This window comes from Brachyhypopomus gauderio, unplaced genomic scaffold (genome assembly GCF_052324685.1).
Source record: "Brachyhypopomus gauderio isolate BG-103 unplaced genomic scaffold, BGAUD_0.2 sc40, whole genome shotgun sequence".
NCBI lineage: Eukaryota > Metazoa > Chordata > Actinopteri > Gymnotiformes > Hypopomidae > Brachyhypopomus > Brachyhypopomus gauderio.
The window spans coordinates 2242662-2264389 of NW_027506868.1; the positions used below are offsets into that span (position 1 = coordinate 2242662).

At 40.5% G+C, this 21728-nt stretch overlaps 1 protein-coding gene across 1 annotated transcript in view; it reads right to left on the minus strand.

The window, feature by feature from the left end:
* Window positions 1-553: 553 nt before the first annotated feature.
* Window positions 554-21728, minus strand: part of LOC143485852 (uncharacterized) — a 22685-nt gene continuing 1510 nt past the window's right edge. The window contains exons 5-29 of the mRNA XM_076985480.1: window positions 21681-21728; window positions 21461-21568; window positions 21306-21359; window positions 20627-20680; window positions 20485-20538; window positions 20266-20319; window positions 17695-17802; window positions 17542-17595; window positions 17308-17361; window positions 17156-17209; window positions 16890-16943; window positions 16732-16785; window positions 16596-16649; window positions 15361-15414; window positions 15201-15254; window positions 14838-14891; window positions 13792-13845; window positions 13620-13637; window positions 9825-9887; window positions 9610-9687; window positions 9352-9493; window positions 3582-3688; window positions 2259-2330; window positions 1806-2024; window positions 554-1067 (exon numbers count right to left, since the gene is read on the minus strand). The exon at window positions 21681-21728 is cut by the window's right edge and continues 6 nt beyond it. Coding sequence (XP_076841595.1) covers window positions 942-1067; window positions 1806-2024; window positions 2259-2330; window positions 3582-3688; window positions 9352-9493; window positions 9610-9687; window positions 9825-9887; window positions 13620-13637; window positions 13792-13845; window positions 14838-14891; window positions 15201-15254; window positions 15361-15414; window positions 16596-16649; window positions 16732-16785; window positions 16890-16943; window positions 17156-17209; window positions 17308-17361; window positions 17542-17595; window positions 17695-17802; window positions 20266-20319; window positions 20485-20538; window positions 20627-20680; window positions 21306-21359; window positions 21461-21568; window positions 21681-21728 — 1845 coding nt within the window. The 3' untranslated portion in view covers window positions 554-941. The remainder of the gene's footprint in view (window positions 1068-1805; window positions 2025-2258; window positions 2331-3581; window positions 3689-9351; window positions 9494-9609; window positions 9688-9824; window positions 9888-13619; window positions 13638-13791; window positions 13846-14837; window positions 14892-15200; window positions 15255-15360; window positions 15415-16595; window positions 16650-16731; window positions 16786-16889; window positions 16944-17155; window positions 17210-17307; window positions 17362-17541; window positions 17596-17694; window positions 17803-20265; window positions 20320-20484; window positions 20539-20626; window positions 20681-21305; window positions 21360-21460; window positions 21569-21680) is intronic.

Sequence of the window (21728 nt, forward strand, 5' to 3'; positions counted from 1 at the left end):
TTTTTAAATTACCTTCATTGGACCATTACAATTTAAATGTACAGGCACTAGGGCACTGCGCACGGCGCTGCATGTGCCGTAATCCCTGAGCCTCGTCAAGCTTGGTTTATACATGATGCGTTGCGACCGGTGCGAGGTTCCGCGTGCCGACAATGACGCGCGAGGTTGTACACCCCCACCCCCGACAACTTAACGGCCGTCACCCCCCCTGTCAACAATTTACACTCGCCACCCCCTCCGGGTTCAAATCTCATTCCAAGCGATCTTGAAAAGTTGGTAACCCTGGTATTATTTTTTCTTGTGAGAGGTACTAAAAAGGTCTTAAAAGTCATTGAATTTGAGATTTTAAAATGTGCAGATACCCTGATTTAATATCTGGGGTATTTTTCTAATGCTTTTTCTGATAGACCCTTTTACTTTGTTCACACTATGAGCTGTGATTTACCATGCCTTTCAAATAACAAGACATTGATAAACAAAAACTTAGTTTAATATTAAACCACAAACTGATAATAATAATAATATTGTATTGAATTAATACACAAATGCCAAATCTAAATATATCTAAAGACACCCACCAACATGCTGACCACGTAAATGCATGCTTTGTGTACTGCTATAAACTTTACAACAACATACATAAAGAACATAGGTGTAATTCACGAAGCAGAATTTCTGTTTATTCACTTACATTAGCCTAGGGTTAGGGTTAATTCAAGGCTATACAACTGTTGATTCACATTCATAAGGGAAAATCTTCAACTTTCCACTTTTTCTGTTAATCTGAGAAATCCTGCTTTGTGGAATACCCCCCAAAATAATTAATCAATAAGACAATAATTATTCGTCAGGAGAAGCTACTCTGTTCCTAGGAGGCAATGAGGGCCACACTGTTTAGATTTTCCCTGAAGTGATGCTCCCATTAGGGGCTCTGGGCAGTGTTAGAAAAAGCACACAGGTCCCAGTACAGCTCTGACCTCCAGTTCATCTTCCCCTCCCGCTATACGTAAATCTCTAATGGGCAGCAGATCCATGTCCCGCGTGGTCACCTTCACTCTCACCTGCACCTGCTCAATGGGTGAGAAGCAGAGGATGTAGTAACACCACATTATTATTATCATAATTACAAATTATCATTATCATTACAAATTATTATTATCATCATTACACATTGTTATTATCATTATTAAAATTATTATTATCACCATTACAAATTATTATCATCATTAAACATTATTATTATCACATTACAAATTATTATAATAACCATTACAAATTATTATTATCATGATTACACATTATTATTATTATCATTTTACATTTTAAGCTTTGTCAGATAACTGTTAGAACCACACACTGCTTGTACTGTCAACTCTGTGTAAAATGTGTGTAAAAAATCTATAAAATTGGGAAATAACCTGAGCATTAGCATTATCACTAGTGTTAGGGTTATCACTAGTTTTAGGGTAAGGCTTATCTCTAGGGTTATCCCTTTCACACTGAAAGGTTTGTGCACTGGAACACATGTATTTTAGACATATCTTTCTATCTTGCATTCCAAGCCAGTAGTGGCATAAACAGGTCATGTAAAGTTGAAATGTTTAACATTTTTAATGATGCATTGCAGGACAATGTAATTGGCAGAAGCAAAAAAAACAATTCTAAGGAATGAGACTTTCTGTTAATGCAAATGTAGTTACAATGATCCAATTTGTGTTGCTAGAGACAACCCAGTGTCCCGAGGGAACAGACATGTGAGCAGTGAAGAGACACATTCATGGATCAACACTCTGTTCACATCTTACCTCACAGCCATGCCTCAATGCATCAACACTGGCCCAGCTAATCTCATTAGCTGAATCTCCCAGAAAGTGCAGACCCCCGCTGGATATACTGGTTAAACTGGATATACTGGTTAAACTGCTGAAGTTGGCAGGACAGGCAATGCTGAGACTTTGCAAGGCAGAGCTGCTGTGTAACCGCAGAAATCGCAGTTGAACAACATCAAGATCTGTGTATTCAAACTGGAGAAATGAAAAACAACATTTAGTAGATATTACAAACTAACAAATATGTAAGTTTCTCTGGATAGACACATCTGCCAAATGTTAAAGATATAAATGTAGGATGGACTGGGTAAAGGGTTAGGAGTTAGAGTTAGGAGTTAGAGTTAGGGGTTAGGGTAGGGTTTGGGTTTAGAGTTAGGGGTTAGGGTAGGGTTTGGGTTTAGAGTTAGGTAGTAGCTTTAATTCTCTTACCTTGAAGCCACTCTGAAGTTCACTAAACCATTTCATCGAAGTTTCACTCACCACAGACCATTTTCCTACAATCTAACAAAATTAAACACATGAGCAGCTTTTCACATCGTTAGAGTTAGGGTTAGAGTTAGAATCCTCTATCAGTTAAAATGCTGAGTACATTTTATTTGATTTGAGCTTTGTGAATACTCCTGCACACATTAGAGGCACATATTTCATTTATATGTAGGCTAGCAGTATAACAGTATAAGTATACAGTATAGCAGTATAAGTATACAGTATAGCAGTATAACAGTATAAGTATACAGCATAGCAGTATAACAGTATAGGTATACAGTATAGAAGTATAACAGTATTACAAGTTCTTGCACATTGATGTTTTGGTGTTATAGAAACAGGACTTATTTTGCAAATAAATGTGACATACTAAAATTTTTTAAATGATAATTAGTTGCATAGTCAAGTATCTAGCCAGCATGTCACCTGTCTAGTGAAGTTCCCCCTCTGGCCACCAGATGTCCTCAACTCTCCTCCCTCACACGTTACATATTCTTCTTCTTCTTTCGGCAATTCCCGTTTAAGGGTCGCCACAGCGGACCAAACTCCTCCATCTGGCCCTGTCCTGGGTGTCCTCCACTGACACACCAGCCACTCTCATATCTTCTACCACTGCATCCATAAACCTCCTCTTAGGTCTACCTCTCCTCCTCTTGCCTGGAAGTTCCATCCTCAAGACCTCCTACCAATATACCTTTCCTCCCTCCTCTGTACATGTCCAAACCATCTCAATCTCACTTCTCTAACTATCTCCAAAACATGCTACATGTGCTGATCCTCTAATAAACTCATTTCTGATCCTATCCTTCCTCGTCACTCCAAATGAGAATCTCAACATCTTCATCTCAGACACCTCCATCTCCCTCACGCAATTGTTTGTTAAGTGTTTCGTTAGGTGTTTGTTGTCTTTGTCAGTTCTTGTTTCGACCCCGTGTTTAGTATTCTGGGTGTCTGCTGTCTGAACAAAAAGCACTATTTGTTCAATATAACATTTAAGTTTAATTTGCTCTCAACTCGGCATGCTTCGTCTCTTGCATCATCACAATTATTAAGCAATTTATTGGGTTTTATTACATTTTTTACTATTTAAGTACATAATTGTATTATGTCTCAGTTTATCACAATATTGGGTTCTATATAAGTATTAAGTAAATTATAATTTTCACACATTATTAGGGTGTCATGGTAAGACAGCATTTAGGAAGAGTACCCCTCTGGATTACTAATATGTTCATGTACCAAGAACCAAGGTGAGGTTTATCTTACCTGTGACTGCACAGGTGACACACAGGTTAGACCCCCAGCTGTGAAGTTACAGAACACACTCAGAGCATCAAAGAAGCAACCTTGGTTGGGATCCACGTAGTAGAACCCTGTGAGAGTGAAGCAGAGAAAGTCATCACAAAATCCATACTTAGTAATATCTGACTAGATAGATAGATAGATAGATAGATATATAGATAGATAGATAGATAGATAGATAATTCAATGAGTTCCTGTAATGATCTTTATTACAACTCTCTTACTCTCTCTTACTAAAAACACTCCCCTCTCTGTCCAGCAGATTATGTAAAGGGTGTGTTGTACTGTCCATTAGGTTTATCAGTTGTAGCATTCTTCTCTCAGCAGCAATCTCTAGGGGCACTAGAGTAGTTCCCAGGGTTAAGGTTAGGGTTAGAGTAGTACACCACAGATGATGTTAATGGTGTTGCTCTGGTGGATGTTGATTGTGATGTGTAGAGATCCATGATGGAGTCTGGGGTGTAGCCTACTGATCTTTGATTGTTAACACTTGGGTGGAGGTGTCAGAGGGAGACAGCTGTGTGATCTGTGTGTGTGGATACAAGACAGGATGTGTTTGGCAGACCTGTGCTAAACTTGTTGAAAAAAGTGTTTAGCTCATTGGTTCTGCTCAAACTTCCTTCAGTATGTTCCTCTTTCACCTTGAAGCCTGTGAATTTTCTCATTCCAGCCCACACGTCCAACATATTGGTCTGGTCAAGCTTATTATCCAGCTTCTCCCTGTACGCCTGCTTGCCCTCTCTAATTTTCACTTTGTTTCAAATGTAAAACAAAGGAGACTGTTGTGGGTTTTAGGAGAACCAAGAAAACAACCCCTCTCCTCCAAATAAATGGTGAAGAGGTAAGAGATGGTTAGTGACATCATATTCCTGGGACTCCACATCATAAAGGACCTGACATGGACCCTTAACACCTCCCACCTGATGAAGAAAGATCATCAGAGGCTGTTCTTCTTCAGAAAGCTTAAGCCAAACTCCTCTCTCTAACTCAAACCCCCCTCTCTAACTCAGTGTTTCTCAACCTTTTTTCAGTTGTGGCACCCTTTATATGCATGCAAAATTTTAAGGCACCCCAGTTTACAATGCGTTAAAAACACAGGCTTTGGGGGGTGGGGGGGTGGAGACGTAAGTTGTTGACGGGGGGGGGGGGGGGGGGGGGTGTGAACGTAAAATGGACACAAATTAAGTATTATATCTTAATCTATCGATCGCGGGTGGTTGGCGCCAAAGCGAACTAGTAACTCATTGAATCATAGATGTGGATCAGATAAATAAACAAGATTTTTTTTTCGGATGTGAGATATCGGAAGTGTGCCGTGAGAGCGTGTGAAAACGGTCAAATGCGTGTGTCTCATGCTCAATGCGTGAGCGTTGGCAACCCTGAAAACATACTCTCTGCAACCATCTCCCGGCCAACATAACAGACAGAGAGCAGATAAATGTGACTTACAGTCAGTGGGAAACCTGCGTAATCATGTGCTGACCTTGGTCATATACAGGTCATATGCACGCTTTGAGCGTGATACTCACGCATATTTAGCGATTTCACACGCTCTCACGCCACACATGGAATTTCTCACTCTTGATTATTATTATTAATTTATTTTTTAAATAATTTAATCGCCGCACACCGCAGCATATTCAGCCAATCCATCGGTTGTATATTATAACAGGTTGAACCAATCAGAATATAGATCGCGCTGTTTCTTGGTAGACTTTAGCCAGCCCGCTCCCCAACCACACACACACACACACACACACACACACACACAGCCGCTACACTAACCATCGCGACAGATTCCAATCCCCCCCGCCGGAAAAAAAGCTCACGCCCACCAAACTTGAGAGATCTGGTCATATGAAATACATTTTAATGATTTTTAAAGCGTATAATAACTTCAATTTTTAAAACTATAGTTTTTTATTTCACATCAGAATATTTTGACGGCACCTCCGATGAAGACAGATGGCACCCCGGTTGAGAAACGCTGCTCTAACTAACTCTGAGAGTTAAGACCACAGTGTGGTACACCATGCCTGGCCTGTAGAGTTGTGCACAGAATTATGGGAACCACCTTCCCAAATCTGAACAATTTATTCTACAAAAAAGTGATCATGAAGGACACAACCCACCAAGCTGAGAGATATGCAGATGTTTTCCTGAAGTCACAGAACAGGAAACAGGTATAATACCGGCCATATAACACTTTACATTAAGTGTTGACTAAATAATGTGAAGTAATGCATTAGTTAACATGAACAATACTAGGGCTGACGGCAAATAATCGATTAATCGTTGGTCGACCAAAAAAATTAGTAGTCGACCAAATTCCATTGGTCGATTGGTTGAAGGGAAAAAAGCTGCGTCTCGTCAAAGGACTTCTGGGACTTTTAATTTCAACGGCGTGACAAAGGAAGACGTGACACGAATTTACCGTTGGTGATTTGTTTGACAAGGACAGCGCTGGACATGCGACCTGTGATTATCGGCAGTGGTGAGGGATTTAAAAATCTAATTGAATGCCTCGAGCCCGGATATAGCCTGGATAGACGTAAAACAGTGATGCACACGGTTAAGAGCAAATACAGCAATACAAAACAAACACTTCAGGGCAAGATCGAAAACTGTAAAGCACTCAGCTTCACAACGGATATATGGACTAACCAGATGGAAAGTTACATGACGGTCACAGCGCATTTTATTTCTGATAACTGCCGAATGCATTCATTCGTGCTGGGAGCTAGAGTTGGGAGTGAGCCACACAGCTGCTAACATAGGAGAGCGACTCAGCGAAGTAATGGCAGAGTTTAGAATCCCCCCGGAAAAAAGGGTCGCTCTTGTACACGACAATGCCGCGAACTCTTCGACTGGGAGAAGAACTGAGCAGATAACCAATTTTTGTGTAGGCTATAGACCTAGTGTTTAGATGAACCAGGAAACATTGTTAGTCACACAAGGTTACTCCTGGCGTTAGCGGTAAATACGCATAGATGCGGCAGCCCGGCATTAAAGATAAAACTTCACAAATGTGTATCCCGGTCAAAATGGGATTTTTTTTTTTTTGGGGGGGAGGGGGTCGATTGGTCGATTAGTCGGAGTAAATGACGACCATTGGTCGACCAAAAAAATCCTTGGTCGTGGACAGCCCTAAACAATACGAAGTAACACATTAACAATAATGAACTAACGTTAAGTAAACATGTAACAAAACTCCTGTTTTGGCCCTTTGATGGTTGCACCCTAAAATACTAAAGCTCTAAAAAGGTGCGAGCAACAAAGAGCCAAAACAGGAGCCGCAACTATTACATGTTTACTTAACATTAGTTAATTATTGTTAATGTGTTACTTCATGTGTATAATTATTACTTCAATTATTTTTAATAATACTATTAATATGGCCACTTTATTAGGTACACCTGTCCAACTGCTCATTAATGCAAATGTCGAATCAGCCAATCACATGGTAGCAACTCAATGCATTTAGGCATGTAGACATGGCCAAGATGATCTGCTGCAGTTCAAACCAAGTTTAAATTACGCTTTGTAATTAATTAATCGAAATTAATCGCATTTCAATATTTTACATGAGAAATATTCATTTAAGTTTGAGGAATGAACATAATCATAAACCTCAACATCTTGTTTATTTTTCCACAAGTCTACTACACAGACCAATAGATGAGTGCAGAAAACAGAGCAGTTTTCAGAACACTGGAAATTCTGACCAAAAATGAGTTTTGCTCAGGATATTGGAAGAATAAGAAGAACTGAAGTAAATCAGATGTTTTATTAATATCATTTTAGATGGTAGACTTTCTTTAATTTCCCAGGCCTCTGCCACAGGCATCTCCATAGTGCCTAGAAGTGGTCTTCTGCATGCTCAAAGCAAATGACTGGATCTTTCATTCATCATTGTTGCTAACAGAGGTCCAGTGATCAGAGCCTCATTTGTGGCGCTCTTCACAGTAACATGTTTTACTTCCCTTTCCTCATCATACAGCTGCTGGATTTTCTTCCACATTTTCTTTCTGGACGGCAGTTCGTAACTTGCAACAACTGACGCAATTTGCAGAGCTTCTTGTTTCTTATATTTAAATTTCCCATCCACCAGCGTAGCTTCTTCAGTCATCTCCATCATGATCTTATTGTGCGTCCATATAATCTGTATGTCTGGAACTCGTGCACTCAGGGGCGCAGATGGAAATTCTGAAGTGAGGGGGACCAAGCTGTACAATACATATATATATTGTAGATGCTCGATTTCGGATGGGGTCAATATAAATCTGGAGGGGACATGTCCCCCCCCCCCCCCGTCCCCAGTGCCATCTGCGCCCCTGCGTGCACTGAGAAACATTCCACGGTGCAAAAGTGTCTCATGCGTTAAAATGCGTAAATTTTTTTAGTTCGTTAATTTTCCTGTAATTAATTAATCGAAATTAACACGTTAAAGTCCCACCACTTATATATATATATATATATATATATATATATATATATATATATATATATATATATATATATATATATATGAGAGAGAGAGAGAGAAATAAAGAGATAGCTGTTGTTGTATTGCTGCTGGTGTCTGAGAAAAAAATGGAATAGGTGTACCTGTAACAGGTAGGAAGGTGTACCTGTAACAGGTATAAAGGTGTACCTCTAACAGATATTAAGGTGTACCTCTAACAGATATGAAGGTGTGTCTGTAACATGTATGAAGGTGTGTCTGTAACAGGTATGAAGGTGTGTCTGTAACAGGTATGAAGGTGTACCTGTAACAGGTATGTGTAACGATGGGTGTACCAACTAGTACACACCACCGTTAAAACCAAGAGAGTAATAGTCCCAAGTGCGGACAAATGCAAGTAGTAAAAAATGTGAGCGTGCATCCACACACACACACACACACACACACACACAGAGCAACAAAATGAAACACAAAAGGCACGGAAGAACCTCAACGCATTCAAAATAAACTCGACCGCAAAACAAAGGAGGATAAACAGAAAATTACGTGTAATGCTCGACACGAAAAAGGCAATACTCAGGAGAAAAAATAACAAAAGAAACAGAAATAACACAGAAGAAACTCAACGCGTGAAAACAAAACTAAGGATGCCAGGGGAAGTAACTGGCTGCAGGCAATTCCCACAACAAACAAAAAACCCTTCCCAAAATATACGTGAAACGGATAGGAAGAGAAATAGCTGGGGGAAAACTTCAGAGAGGCCAGAGAGTGGCGCAGGATAGATACTCGAATAAGTCATAGAAAAGTAATAGAGACAAGAGAGAGGGAGAGAAAGCATAAGGTGGCGAGACACCTTTCATACGGAACGCAACAAGAGAGAGCAGAGAAAGGGCTGACAACGTGAAGGCGAGCCAAAACGATTCAGCAGTGATCCGTTTCCACAAGCTTCCTTAAGAAGCCATAGCAACGGCTGAAACGGATCACTGCTGATTACGCCCATTGAGTCTAGGACTGACTTAGGTGCCCCTCGTGGTGGTAGGATGAGCGGCAGCCGAGCCAGCCCTGACAGTATGAAGGTGTACCTGTAACAGGTATGAAGGTGTGTCTGTAACAGGTATGAAGGTGAACCTGTAACAGGTAGAAATATTTCATAAAATGTCTAGAGTAACTGCAAGGCATGTGTTTGTAAAGTAGGTGTTACATTCAATTCCACTGCACAGTTCTCCAGATACCTAAAACCAGATGCTAAAACCAGTGAGTGCCACTGACCATCTTGGAGGTGAGGGTGCACAAGACTGAGCTCTCGGCAGCTGGTGGCTGGGCTGTGTCTGGTGCCCTGAGGGCTGAGAAGCTGGTCATCATTGGCAGAGTTGTGAGTTCTGTGAGTCCTCCGAGATTTTAATTTGGTTATCTGAAGGTAAAAAAGTATGACCTTACAAGCCTTCACAGTACTTTCCTAAGTTATAGCTTTTTTCTTCCCCCAAAGCATCAGCTAAACAGACAGAATTTGCTCGAGTTTGTACCAACATTTTGTGAACTTCCTGTATGGGTCAGTGGTGAAATGTACAGCTCTGGTTTCTTTAAGCCAGGAAAACCAGGCTTCCCCTTGAGAGCAAATGACATGATAAGGCTGGATTAGTCCAATGGGTCTGAACTAAACAAACCTTCACAGTAAAACAGATTACAATTGAAACATTATTACCCCATAATAATATATTATTAATTGAACATGGCCTGTGTACCTGAGCACCACTTGGTCCCTGGACACCCTTGGACCCTGGACGCCCCTGGACTCCCTTCATCCCCTATTTATTGTGATGAAATTGGGAGAACCAATCAGTATTCCAGGATCTGGGTCAAAACCTTTCTGAGGGTTGAACATATATGAATGGGGATGTTTAACATATGAATTAATAAATAATAAAATTGAATAAATAATACAATTGAATAAAATACATTTACGTCTGAATGCAAGAGTGATAATCATCCTGCCCTAACCTTGCTCTGCGTATGTAAGGGTGATCTTTACAGTTACACAACTGCACCACAAACCCAAAGACATGCAAAAATAAAGGGAGCACTAAAATAACACATCTTAGATCTCAATTAATTAAATATTTCAGTTGAAAATCTTCATACATTACATAGTAGAATGCATTAAGAACAAAACAACATAAAAATGATCAATGTAAATCAAAATTATCCCATGCAGGTCTGAATTTGGAATCATACTCAAAATCAAAGTCGAATATCAAATTACAGGCTGATTCAACTTCATTGGAAATTCCTCAAGTAAAATGAGACTCAGTAGTATGTGGACTCCATATAACTATGACCTTCCTACAACGCCTAATGAGGAACACCTGGGCATGTTCCTGATGAAACAGTGGATCAGTGAACTCCAGGACACTCAGTGGTGCATTGTGGCGCTGGTGGATGGTACGAGACAAGATGTCCCAGAATGAATTCAGGTCTGGGGAACGGGCAGGCCAGTCCAGCATCAATGCCTTCATCCTGTAGGAATGATTCTGTCTGATCTGTGTTTGATTTTCAGCCTTGTGACCTCTACCCTTTTGCATCACAACTTTGTATTCTCAATCTGTAAATGTCTCCAACACCCTAACCCTAACCCCTAACCTTAACAGCAGAGGTGGGCAGTAACGAAGTACATTTACTTAAGTACTGTACTTAAGTACAGTTCTTGAGTATTTGTACTTTACTTAAGTTGATTTTTTTTAATACTTATGACTTTCACTTCACTACAGTTGAATAACAAATACAGTACTTATCACTCCACTACATTTCTGTCCAGCTCTCGTTACTCGTTACTTCCACACACAACTCTCCTCCCCTCCCCCGATAGTATTTTCACAGGTGACAGCCTTTCAGCAATCAAGGATGTGTCTGTGAGGTGTAAAATCAAGTTCGGTGTCGCTAGTCGTTCTTTTCCTAAATAACAGCAACATGAGCGGAGACAGCGGTGATGGAGCATGCCAGGGTTGCCAACTTTTCAAGATCGCTTGGAGGGAGATTTGAACCTGGACTTGGTGGCGAGTGTAAATTGTTGATCAGGGGGTGGCGAACGTTACCGGGGCGGTGAAAAATGGACACAAATTAAGTATTATATCGCGATCGCCGGTGGTTGATAGATATAGACAGCCCCGTCGACAGGGGGGGACAACCGGGTCTGTTGTCCCGGGCCCTAGGGCCAGGGGGGCCCATCAAAGAGCCCAGCAATTTATTTTTTATTTAAAGTCTATAATTTTTAAATAATCTTGAAATCTTTCATTAATGTAAAATTATGTACTCATAATAAGCTCAATGGCTCAAATATATATGTTTTTTACCTATATGCATATTTTCCATTAAGTGCATACACCCCCGCCTCCCACTGGAAAATGGTTTGATCCAGCACTGACTGTAGCCGGCCGGTATCCGCCCAACAGCGGGAAATACAGTGGTGGATAGTTAAAGTAAATACAGAAATCTGGAGCGCAGAAAAGAAAGGAAAAACATTTACCTGACGAATTTTAAAGTTGCATTGTGTTCCAGGTTTGAATAATGCTGAAATTTAGGCTAAAGTACTTGAAAATGCTTGAAATTGTAACTACTTCGTTTCACAACAAATAGCTGTCTGACTGAACAGTTCTCGTGAAGACGTTAAGATTGGGCGTTTTGAAAATAAACAACCATTAAATATTGGGATAAAAAGCGAATTATTTCGAATCATTTCGAGTATATGTATAAATATTTAACTTAATTAAGTTTAACGTGCTGGAAAATATTGAAATGGACCTTTAAAGTGACGTACACGTGCTTTAATTCCACCTTATAAAGGTATATGAACCCTACAAACATGACTTTGTTCATTGCGCTGAAGCGAAGTTACAAAATTCGAGAGGTGCACGACCTCGCGAACCGACAGCGCGCGAGGCCCTCGCGCACGGGCGGAGCCACTGCGATTACGTCATTTTCGCGCGAACCCTCGCGCTGGGGGGGGGGGGTACATGAATCTTTCTTGTCCCGGGCCCCAGCAAGACTGTCAACGGGCCTGGATATAGATCAGAGGTAAATAAACTAGATTTTTTTTCGGCGTGAGATATCGGAACTGTGGCGTGAGAGCATGTGAAAACGGTCAAATGCGTGTGTCTCACGCTCAATGCGGGAGAGCTGGCAACCCTGGCATGCTCTTTTGCACCCATGGCCGTATCTCGACAAAATGTTCCAGATTTCTGAATGGATGAATCATTCCTATCGTTTTAAATGCATGCTTTGTTTGCCAAAAACAAACTATCACTGCATACCAAAATTCACCGTCCCACCTGAGGAAGTATATTACGGTATGCAGCCTAAATGTTTTGTTAAGTGACTATGTAGTCAGAGGAGCTTTGCAGTAAGGCTAGTGAAATGACTTTGCCTGCTCACTCCACTGCTAGGTCTGCTAGGATCACTATAAATAATGTTAACATTATATTGGCAAGTAATTCAAACTACGGAAACATCAATAAGGGAAACCGTGTGGGTTAATCGAATCTTGTCAAATAATGTTTCCATTCTAATGTCAGTGTAGAATTAATGTCAATAATTCTAATGTGGCTGTGATTTCTAGTTTGAAAAGAGTTTGTTAGCATGTTGGGTGGCATGGAGTTGGTGGGCTTTAGCCATACTGCAAAAGGTTGTAGCAAGGTTAGACTACCAAGATGCCACACTGCTAATTTTACTTTGTCTTTGTTTATATTGACTGTAGCATAATGTTGTATTGGATGACTGAATACCTAACTAGCAAAGAGAGAAAACCGTCATTTTATTATTGACTTTTAATATGGTAACATAATTTGCTTAAACAGGTTAGGCTAGGCTAATCAGTGTATTGTGGTTTTAGAAAATGTTTTTGTTCCTTAAACTAAAGTGTAGGTTAAACTTTTCTGCTACCGCTACCTGAATGATGTACATCATTGGAATATGCCTTATGGATTATTATCAAAGACTGTATGAATATTATGCCCAAAGAGGATTTGGTAGGATGTATAATACTTTTAAACTATAACTTTTTTACAAATGTGACGGAAGGTGTACTTTAATACTTAAGTATTTTTAAAAGCAAGTACTTCAGTACTTTCACTTAAGTAAGATTTTGAACATGCAACTTTCACTTGTATCGGAGTAGCATTTGACCAGTGGTATCTGTACTTTGACTCAAGTAATGAAATTGAGTACTTCGTCCGCCTCTGCTTAACAGTGATCTACACACTGATCTCTGAGAAAGATGCTTTGTGACAGTGTCTGTGTGATGCCAGATACATGTGGAACACACAGACACTTGTAGACTGCAGTAATAGAAGTAGTAGCAGTAGTAGTAGTATTGTATAATTATTAGTTACTATTGTTTTATTTTCTTTTTGTTGTTCTTTTTCTTCTTGTTGTTGTTTTGTCTGGTTTTGACAAGTCATGTAGTCAGTAAACTATTGACTCAGCAGATTATCTGACAAAAGGTAGAAGAGAAATGCTATAGAGAGACCTATGACTGGAAGCCCCACCTTCCTTCCAGAAAGACCCTGTGAAAAACAAAAAAATACGTTCTATCACTGTAGAAGATCTAGGAACATGTTGATATAGAAAAATTCAGATATAGAAACATTCAGATATAGAAACATACAGATATAGAAACATGCTGATATAGAAACATACTGAGTTTGCCCTGTGACTTACATGAAGACCAGGATCCCCCTGCTGGCCTGGAGGTCCTGGGAGACCCGCATCACCCTAAGACAAGATGAACACCCACACACACCAATACAATACTACGCCAATACTACACCAATACAATACTACAATACAGTGGTACCTCGAGATACAAGCTGCTCTATATACGAGCAATCCAAGATACGAGCACCGAGACGAGCAAAATTTCTGTTCGACACCCGAGTGCACGCTCGAGATACGAGCATGAACCACTAGGTGGCAGTACAGTACTATATGGAAAAAAAGAAATCATTAATCAGCTCAAAGACACACTCAAACGCTTTTCTTTCTCTCCCTCCCCCACAACCTTAGGTTCAAAAACACAAACATACCTGTATGTGCGGAGATGACGTCATTTAGCGCGTTCTAGCAGCCAGTAGCGTTTTTTTTATTCTTGAGGTGTTGGTAAGGTCGACTCCTGTACCCGGTCATCAAAGCCATTCGCACGAGTGCTTTGCAACGAGTAACAGTACGTACGGTGTATACAGTAGGCTACAGTATTTCAATACTACAAACGTTTTTTGTAGTACTGTAAAAACAATTTCTCCTACATTTATTTTATTGTTTAATTATACATGTTGCGTGTGCCTTTATTAATAAAGAACATGTCTTTTTTTCCACATTTACGCTAGATTTGTGACTTTTTTAAGGACCGGAACCAATTACAATACTTTACATTGTTAAATTGCTTCGAGAACCGAGCAGTTCGAGATACGAGCACGGGTCTGGAACGGATTAAACTCGTATCTCGAGGTACCACTGTATAACACTACAATACTACAGCAATACAATACTGCAATACTACACCAATACAATACTACAATAAAATACTACAACAACACTATAATATAATACTACAGCAATACAATAATACAATACTACACTGATACAATACTATGATACAATACTACAATACAGTACTATACCAATACAATCCTACAATGCAATACTATAATACCAATACTACAATGCAATACTGCACAAATACCTGTTCACTGCTATACTTTGATTACCTGTGCACCTTTTTTCCCTGCTGGGCCAGTGGGTCCCAGAACACCTTGTTTTCCCTTCAAATAAAACAAAATATTTTCAATAGCAGTAGTGAAACATTCAAGGCAGCATTAGAGGCTGTAGTGAAACCCTAGATACTCTGATAATCAAGAGTAACCTAGATACTCTGGTAATCAAGAGTAACCTAAATACTCGGGTAATCAAGAGTAACCTAGATACTCTGATAATCAAGAGTAACCTAGATACTCTGGTAATCAAGAGTAACCTAGATACTCTGGTAATCAAGAGTAACCTAGATACTCTGATAATCAGGAGTAACCTAGATACTCTGATAATCGGGTAATCATGAATTCAAAATCAAACACCTTTTGTCCATATGGTCCAACAAATCCTTGCATACCAATAATACCAGGAAATCCCTACATAGATATTATGGAGAGAAAATTAGAACGCAGAGTTAAATGTACAATCGAGTGTGCTTATAAATTTGACCCTGATGAAGAGGATGAAGAGGAGCAGTGGAACCTTCGGTCCTGAAACACCAACACGTCCCTTTTCACCATTAGGTCCAGGAATCCCCTAGATGGCAGAAACATATGTGCAATCTGAGTTCAACACATGTACATGGAATACAGCATATAGAGTAACACCCCAAATACAGTAAATATACAGTGTATAGTTTAAGCCACAATAAATAATAATAATAATAATAGGTAACATTTATATAGCGCCTTTCACAAACCCTTTTCACAAAAGGACGCTTAAGGTAAGCTGACACAATTTGTCAATTGTGATTTTCATCCCCCTTTCAAAATTTGTCCTCCACGTTTACTCATCAGTGCAGTGAGAACCCACACACACACACACACACACACACACACACACACACACACACACACACACACACACACACACTAGTGAACACTAGGGGGTGGTGGTGTACACACACACACACACACACACACATACACGCACACACACACACACACACACACACACACTCTAGTGATCACTAGGGGACTGTGGTGCACACGTGCCCAGAGCGGTGGGCAGCCCTGGCCTGATGCCCACGGAGCAGTTGGGGTCAGTCATGGACTAAGGCCTGGGAATCGAACCCACAACCCTCTGGTCACAAGGCCGGTCCCCTAACCCCCAGACCCCAAAAATGTGCATTTATGAAATCTGCAGCTTCACAAATTTGTGTATTTGTACCGCATACTATACCTTACTGCAACCTAACTCTAATACCTTACTGTAACCCCAATACCTTTCTGTAACCCCAATACCTTACTGTAACCCTAACCCTACCTTATTGTATGCAAAGAAAATGATAGACAGTGACTCAGAAAATGTGCTCATGAAAATGCGCTCATGAGAGTTCAGCGTCTCAGAGAAGACTTACGGGCGGGTACAAGATGGCGGACAGTAGACGTACATGTACGGACAGTATGTATGGTATCTTACTGTCTGTACTTTATACTACAGTACTTTGTATGTTTATGTTTACCTATTTTAAAGTGCAATATAAATGATAACATCAAGGGTTTTTAGGTCTTTGTTAGTTGTAAATTTAGTATAAATTGAACATTCATTCATTCATTCATTCACTTGTGTATCCAAAATTTATGGTTTCAACATTTGCGGGATGTCTAGGAATGTACCCCCGCGAATTTTGGGGTTTTACTGTTTATCATATGATTTCTTTATTTCTTTTAATGTACCCTTTTAATGTACCCTGTTAATGTACCCTGTTAATGTACCTTTAGTCCAAGGGGTCCTGGGTGCCCAGGTGTTCCTGTCTCTCCAATGGAACCCTGTGGAGGAATTTAATACATGGTGAGACCATGTAGTGAGATCAAATATAAAAAATGGTTCATGTTCATCCAGCATGTTGACCTTTGACCCAGGCTCTCCCCACTTCCCCGGGATCCCAGAAGCTCCAGTATGGCCCTGTGTGTTTAACACAGTTTGAAACATCTCAGAAGATAAATATCTGCTTCGCTCTCATACTTGGGTACTGATCTTAAAAGAGTTTAAGGCTTTGATCCACTTACTGCTCTGCCAGGCTGGCCTGGAGTTCCTGGAGCACCACTGTATCCTGAATCCCCCTGTAATTGGAAACCATTAAGTTACCCAGACTGAATCCCTACAGGCTAAGCACAGATTAAATACCTACAGACTACCCACAATGTGAATACCCACAGAACCATGAGGAAGGAAACACATTCTAGTGAGCAGGAGATTAAGTGAAGAGAAAATTGATGCAATTCGGGGGGGTAATTGTAAAAACATCTTCAAAACGGCGAATCTGTCAACTCACTGGGTCTCCTTCATTTCCCTCAACTCCAAGCAAACCATCAGTTCCCCCAAATCCCTGACATGAGGAATATCAGGAAATTAATCAGTTCATGTTCCATTATTATTCAGATATAGTATACTAAGTGATAAAATGTTAACATTCTGAGCACGTACTGGCTTCCCTGGGGGTCCAGGATGGCCACGTTTCCCTTTCAGCCCTTGACCTCCCTATATAAACAATTACTTGTATAAGACTGATAATTAATTCATTCTTTTATGTTTTATTTGAATTCATCATTTATGGCAAAAATAAGACTTTAATAGTCTTAGTTATTTTACTGTCATCTAATAAGTGGTGAGTTTAAAGTACAATAAGGAAATGTAAATAAATAAAGTAACTGAACTCACCAGTTCTCCAGCAATGCCCTTTCTGCCGTTGTTTCCAGTAAAACCAGTCTTTCCCTTAATCAGAAAAGGATAAATCTGTCAAAAATGTCTACTTGTAATTGGGTTTTTTTTATTATCCATTAATGTTCTCACATACACTAAGGACACACTTGCCTTTGGGCCCAAAAGACCCTTTTCCCCAGTGTCCCCTGAAGTTCCTGAAGCTCCTGGTTGGCCTTTTGGTCCTAGAAGTCCGACTGGACCTGGAGGTCCTACTGGACCCTAGATGAACGCAAAAAGGATGATGGAAACCTTTGTTGATATTATGAGCTCATGCCATATTATCTTCTTTATACAAGCACAAGATGTTGGGCAGCGTACTTTACATTTACATTTTATGGCATTTGGCAGACGCCCTTATCCAGAGCGACATTTTTATCTCATTTTTATACAAGTGAGCAATTAAGGATTAAGGGCCTTGCTCAGCAGCAACTCAGTCATGGCCTCCGGTCTGGGAATCGAACCCACAACCCTTCGGTCACAAGACCAGGGGCCTCATGTACGAACGGTGCATACGCACAAAAACATTGCGTATGCATGTACGAAATGTGATTTGAACGTGAGAAAGTGCGTACACCCACAACACCTTGACCTCAGGCGTACACATGTTTCTAATGTGTTTTCGTCATTTAGCGACACTTATAGGTGATGCATTGAAATTACAACTATTAAGATATCCTTCACGCACACATTGTAGTAAGCCCTTATTGGGTAAAATAAAGTAAATTAATGAGAATTAAACAGTAAATTAATCAGACAATTTCACTGCCTTACTGAAATAATCATTCAATGTGTTTCCACTTAGCCTAGATTATATAAACATGCATTAAATGTTGCGCTGGAGTTCTTAGGAGATGGCAGCGTTGGCATTACTGGAAGATATTGCTAATGGCCGAATTCGCAGAGAGCACGTTTTCCGTGACCATTATGATTTTTTGGCCCATGATGATGAGTGGCTTATAAGCCGTTTCAGATTTCCAAGAACTGTCCTCTTGTGTTGAGTTGGGTCCAGTTTTGGAGACAGAAACTGCGAGGAGTTGCGCGTTGCCAGCCACAACGCTCGGCTTCCTGGCAACTGGCTCGTTTCAAATAGAACTGGCAGCCTGGTCGGGGATGTCTCAGTCATCTTTGAGCCGTGCCATGCCAGCTGTTTTGGATGGGATCATCTGCATGTCAGCTAGGTATATAAAGTTCCCATATGAAGCGGTTGACCAGGCAAACATTAAAGAGCAATTTGCAGCGATAGCCGGTTTCCCTATATAATCGGAGTGATCGACTGCACACACATTTCTATAAAGGCACCATCTGAAGAGGAATTTGCTTATGTGAATAGAAAGCACTTTAATTCCATAAACGTGCAAATAATCTGTGATGCAAAAATGTTCCTTACTAATGTAGTGGCACGTTGGCCTGGATCAACCCAATGATTCGTACATCCTTACAAACTGCATGGTTGGGATAAGATTACAAGCTAGCAGAGTGCGTGATGGGTGGCTTCTTGGTAAGCAACAAATTTAAAGCATTTAAATAAAGCTTTGGACATTTCCAGCTTAGAATAATTAATTTTAAACATGGGTAATTGTTAAATTACTTAGGAAACAGCAGCTACGCGCTCAAGACGTGGCTGATGTAATCCACAGACTGACCGGGAGACTGACCGGGAGCGGAGATACAATTCTCTCCATTCTCGTGGAAAGGGCGATTGGGCAGCTGAAAAGCCGGTGGCGCTGGCTGGACAGGACTGGGGGATGCTCGTGTATCGGCCAGAGAAAGTGTTTCGTATTGTGAGGGCATGTGGGGTCTTGCACAATGTTGCGCACAGGTATGCTGTGCCATTGTTAGAAGTGGTGGAGCACCCAGCGAAACCAGAGCCAGGACAAATTAATGCGCAGCGCAAATTTTAACCAATTCTTTTATTGAGTCGCTGATGCTAGTGAGCGCATCACTGATATTTTGTAGGTGCATTATATTTTTAGTAATAAATCCACGCAAGTCTTTGTACATGAGGCCCCCGTTCCACCACTGCCATGACTACTTTCAAAATGTACAGCACAGAGAAAGGAGCTTATGTATCAAATATTCTCCACTATTTAAAATGTATAACGTATTTAAATGTGTCATAAATTGCCCCCCCAGCAACCTGTCAATCATGTCCTTGATTTCATTACTCCACATGCTTTGTTTTGGTTTCAGTTTCCTCTTGTTTAGATCTTCACCCTTCGTCATTGTGTTTACCTGTTTACAGTTTAGTTCCTTATCATTCCTTGTGTATTTAAGCCCTCGTTGTTCGCTGGTCATTGTTAAGCTTCTATTGTGTTCAAAGCTTTTGTTGTTATCTTCGCTCCAGTTTATTTACATTTTTGCTGCCTCCGTTCATGTCTTTTGTAGCCTGTTATGTTCTTTGTTGTTTAAACCATTGCATTGTGCTATGTGTATTATTTGTTGTGGACATCGTTGTGTTGGGTTGGGCTGTATACATGACTCTGATACTCGGTCTGCTCTTTTCTCTCTTCTCAGCACTTCTCAGGCTCACTCCATGTTACGTGTACACAAATATATTTAGACAAAATATAAATGTGTTTGTACTGGTATGTTAAATCATATAATCATATTTTAGTATAATGCAATGGTAAAAATAGTATGAGTGTAAGATGAGATTGAGTATGAATGGGCAGCAGGACTCACTCGAGGGCCTGTTTCTACAGTGTCTCCTTTACGTCCTCTAGAACCTACAATGCCCTGAAAACAGGAGACACAACATTAATTTAACTGCAAGCGTAAGATTTAAGTGTAGCTTTTCTCATGTAACAAGCTCACAATAGGTCGACTCCGGTTAAGGGTTTTATTGTGTTCTTTGTGTTGTGTCAATAAATGTAATAAATGTATCAAGCTTGAAAGACCTACCACGGGTCCTTTCTCCCCTGGAGTCCCAGGACTCCCGTCCTCACCAAAGTCACCCTGTCAGAGAAGATCATCAGCCAGCTTGGTGAAACTTCATGCTACTCTGGTGACCTCAGCTGGTGCATTTGTAAATGACAAGACTTACTTTCAGCCCACAAAGTCCACTTTTTCCAGCGGGTCCTCTGTTTCCTGGTAAACCCTACATTAGTGATATTACATTTTAAAATGTGGAAAATTTAAACTAGTTTAAGCCATTGGTTACTTTATTTATTGCCTTTATGTCTCCTGTTTTGTATTTAAATCTGCACTTATTTTTATTCATTGCTATCACGGCAGGCCGGCCCAGATCCTCTGGGGAGACACACATCTAACGTCACTCCTCATTGACGTCACTACCCCGTTCACAATCACACGTCTTTTAATGCGTAGCACCTGTAGTCAATCTGCTGCTGCCCCTGTATAACATCTACAGGTTGTATCTTCCAGTGCTGCACATTCATCTAGAGTGGTGGTGTTCCAGGAGTCTGTTCCTCCCCCAAGGAGTTCAAGAGAAAGAGACTTTGGCTTGGCTTTTGTCTTTGTTAGCCTTTTTTCAGTTATCTAGAACCTTACTTTCCTTTCAATATGGACAATAAACACTTAATCTGGATATTCTTCACTCTGTTAATTATGTCTTAGATGTATGTGTATTTTTAAAGCACCTAGGATTAATAGTTGCAATCTCATTATATGTATCATATAATGTCAATTAAATTTTTTTTTCTGATGATAAGATATTATGCTTTTACAATAACACTGTGTGCACAAACACAAAACAGGCTCACTAGCAATCCGGCTGCACCTGCTGCACCTGGAGGCCCCACCATTCCTGGCTCTCCCTGGAAAAATACATTTATAGACACAAATATATCTGTGTGAAAATGGTACATTTTAGCATCTGAATGCTTTTTCTGTAGTGTGTAAGGAGAAGGTTACTCACAACAAGACCATGTCTGCCTCTGTCACCTGTTCCTCCCCCTGGTCCAGCACTGCCCCCTGGTCCGTATGGTCCCACTAACCCTGAACGCCCTCTGCTCCCAGGCTCACCCTGTGCAATCATACACACATACATTTAAAAAGGACAAATCAATTGGCTTCCTGATAAATACGTGTGTGTGTGTGTGTGTGTGTGTGCACGTGTGTGTGTGTGAAGCTCTCACCTTTCTTCCTTTGAGGCCCTGGTCTCCTTGCAGCCCCAGACTGCCCAT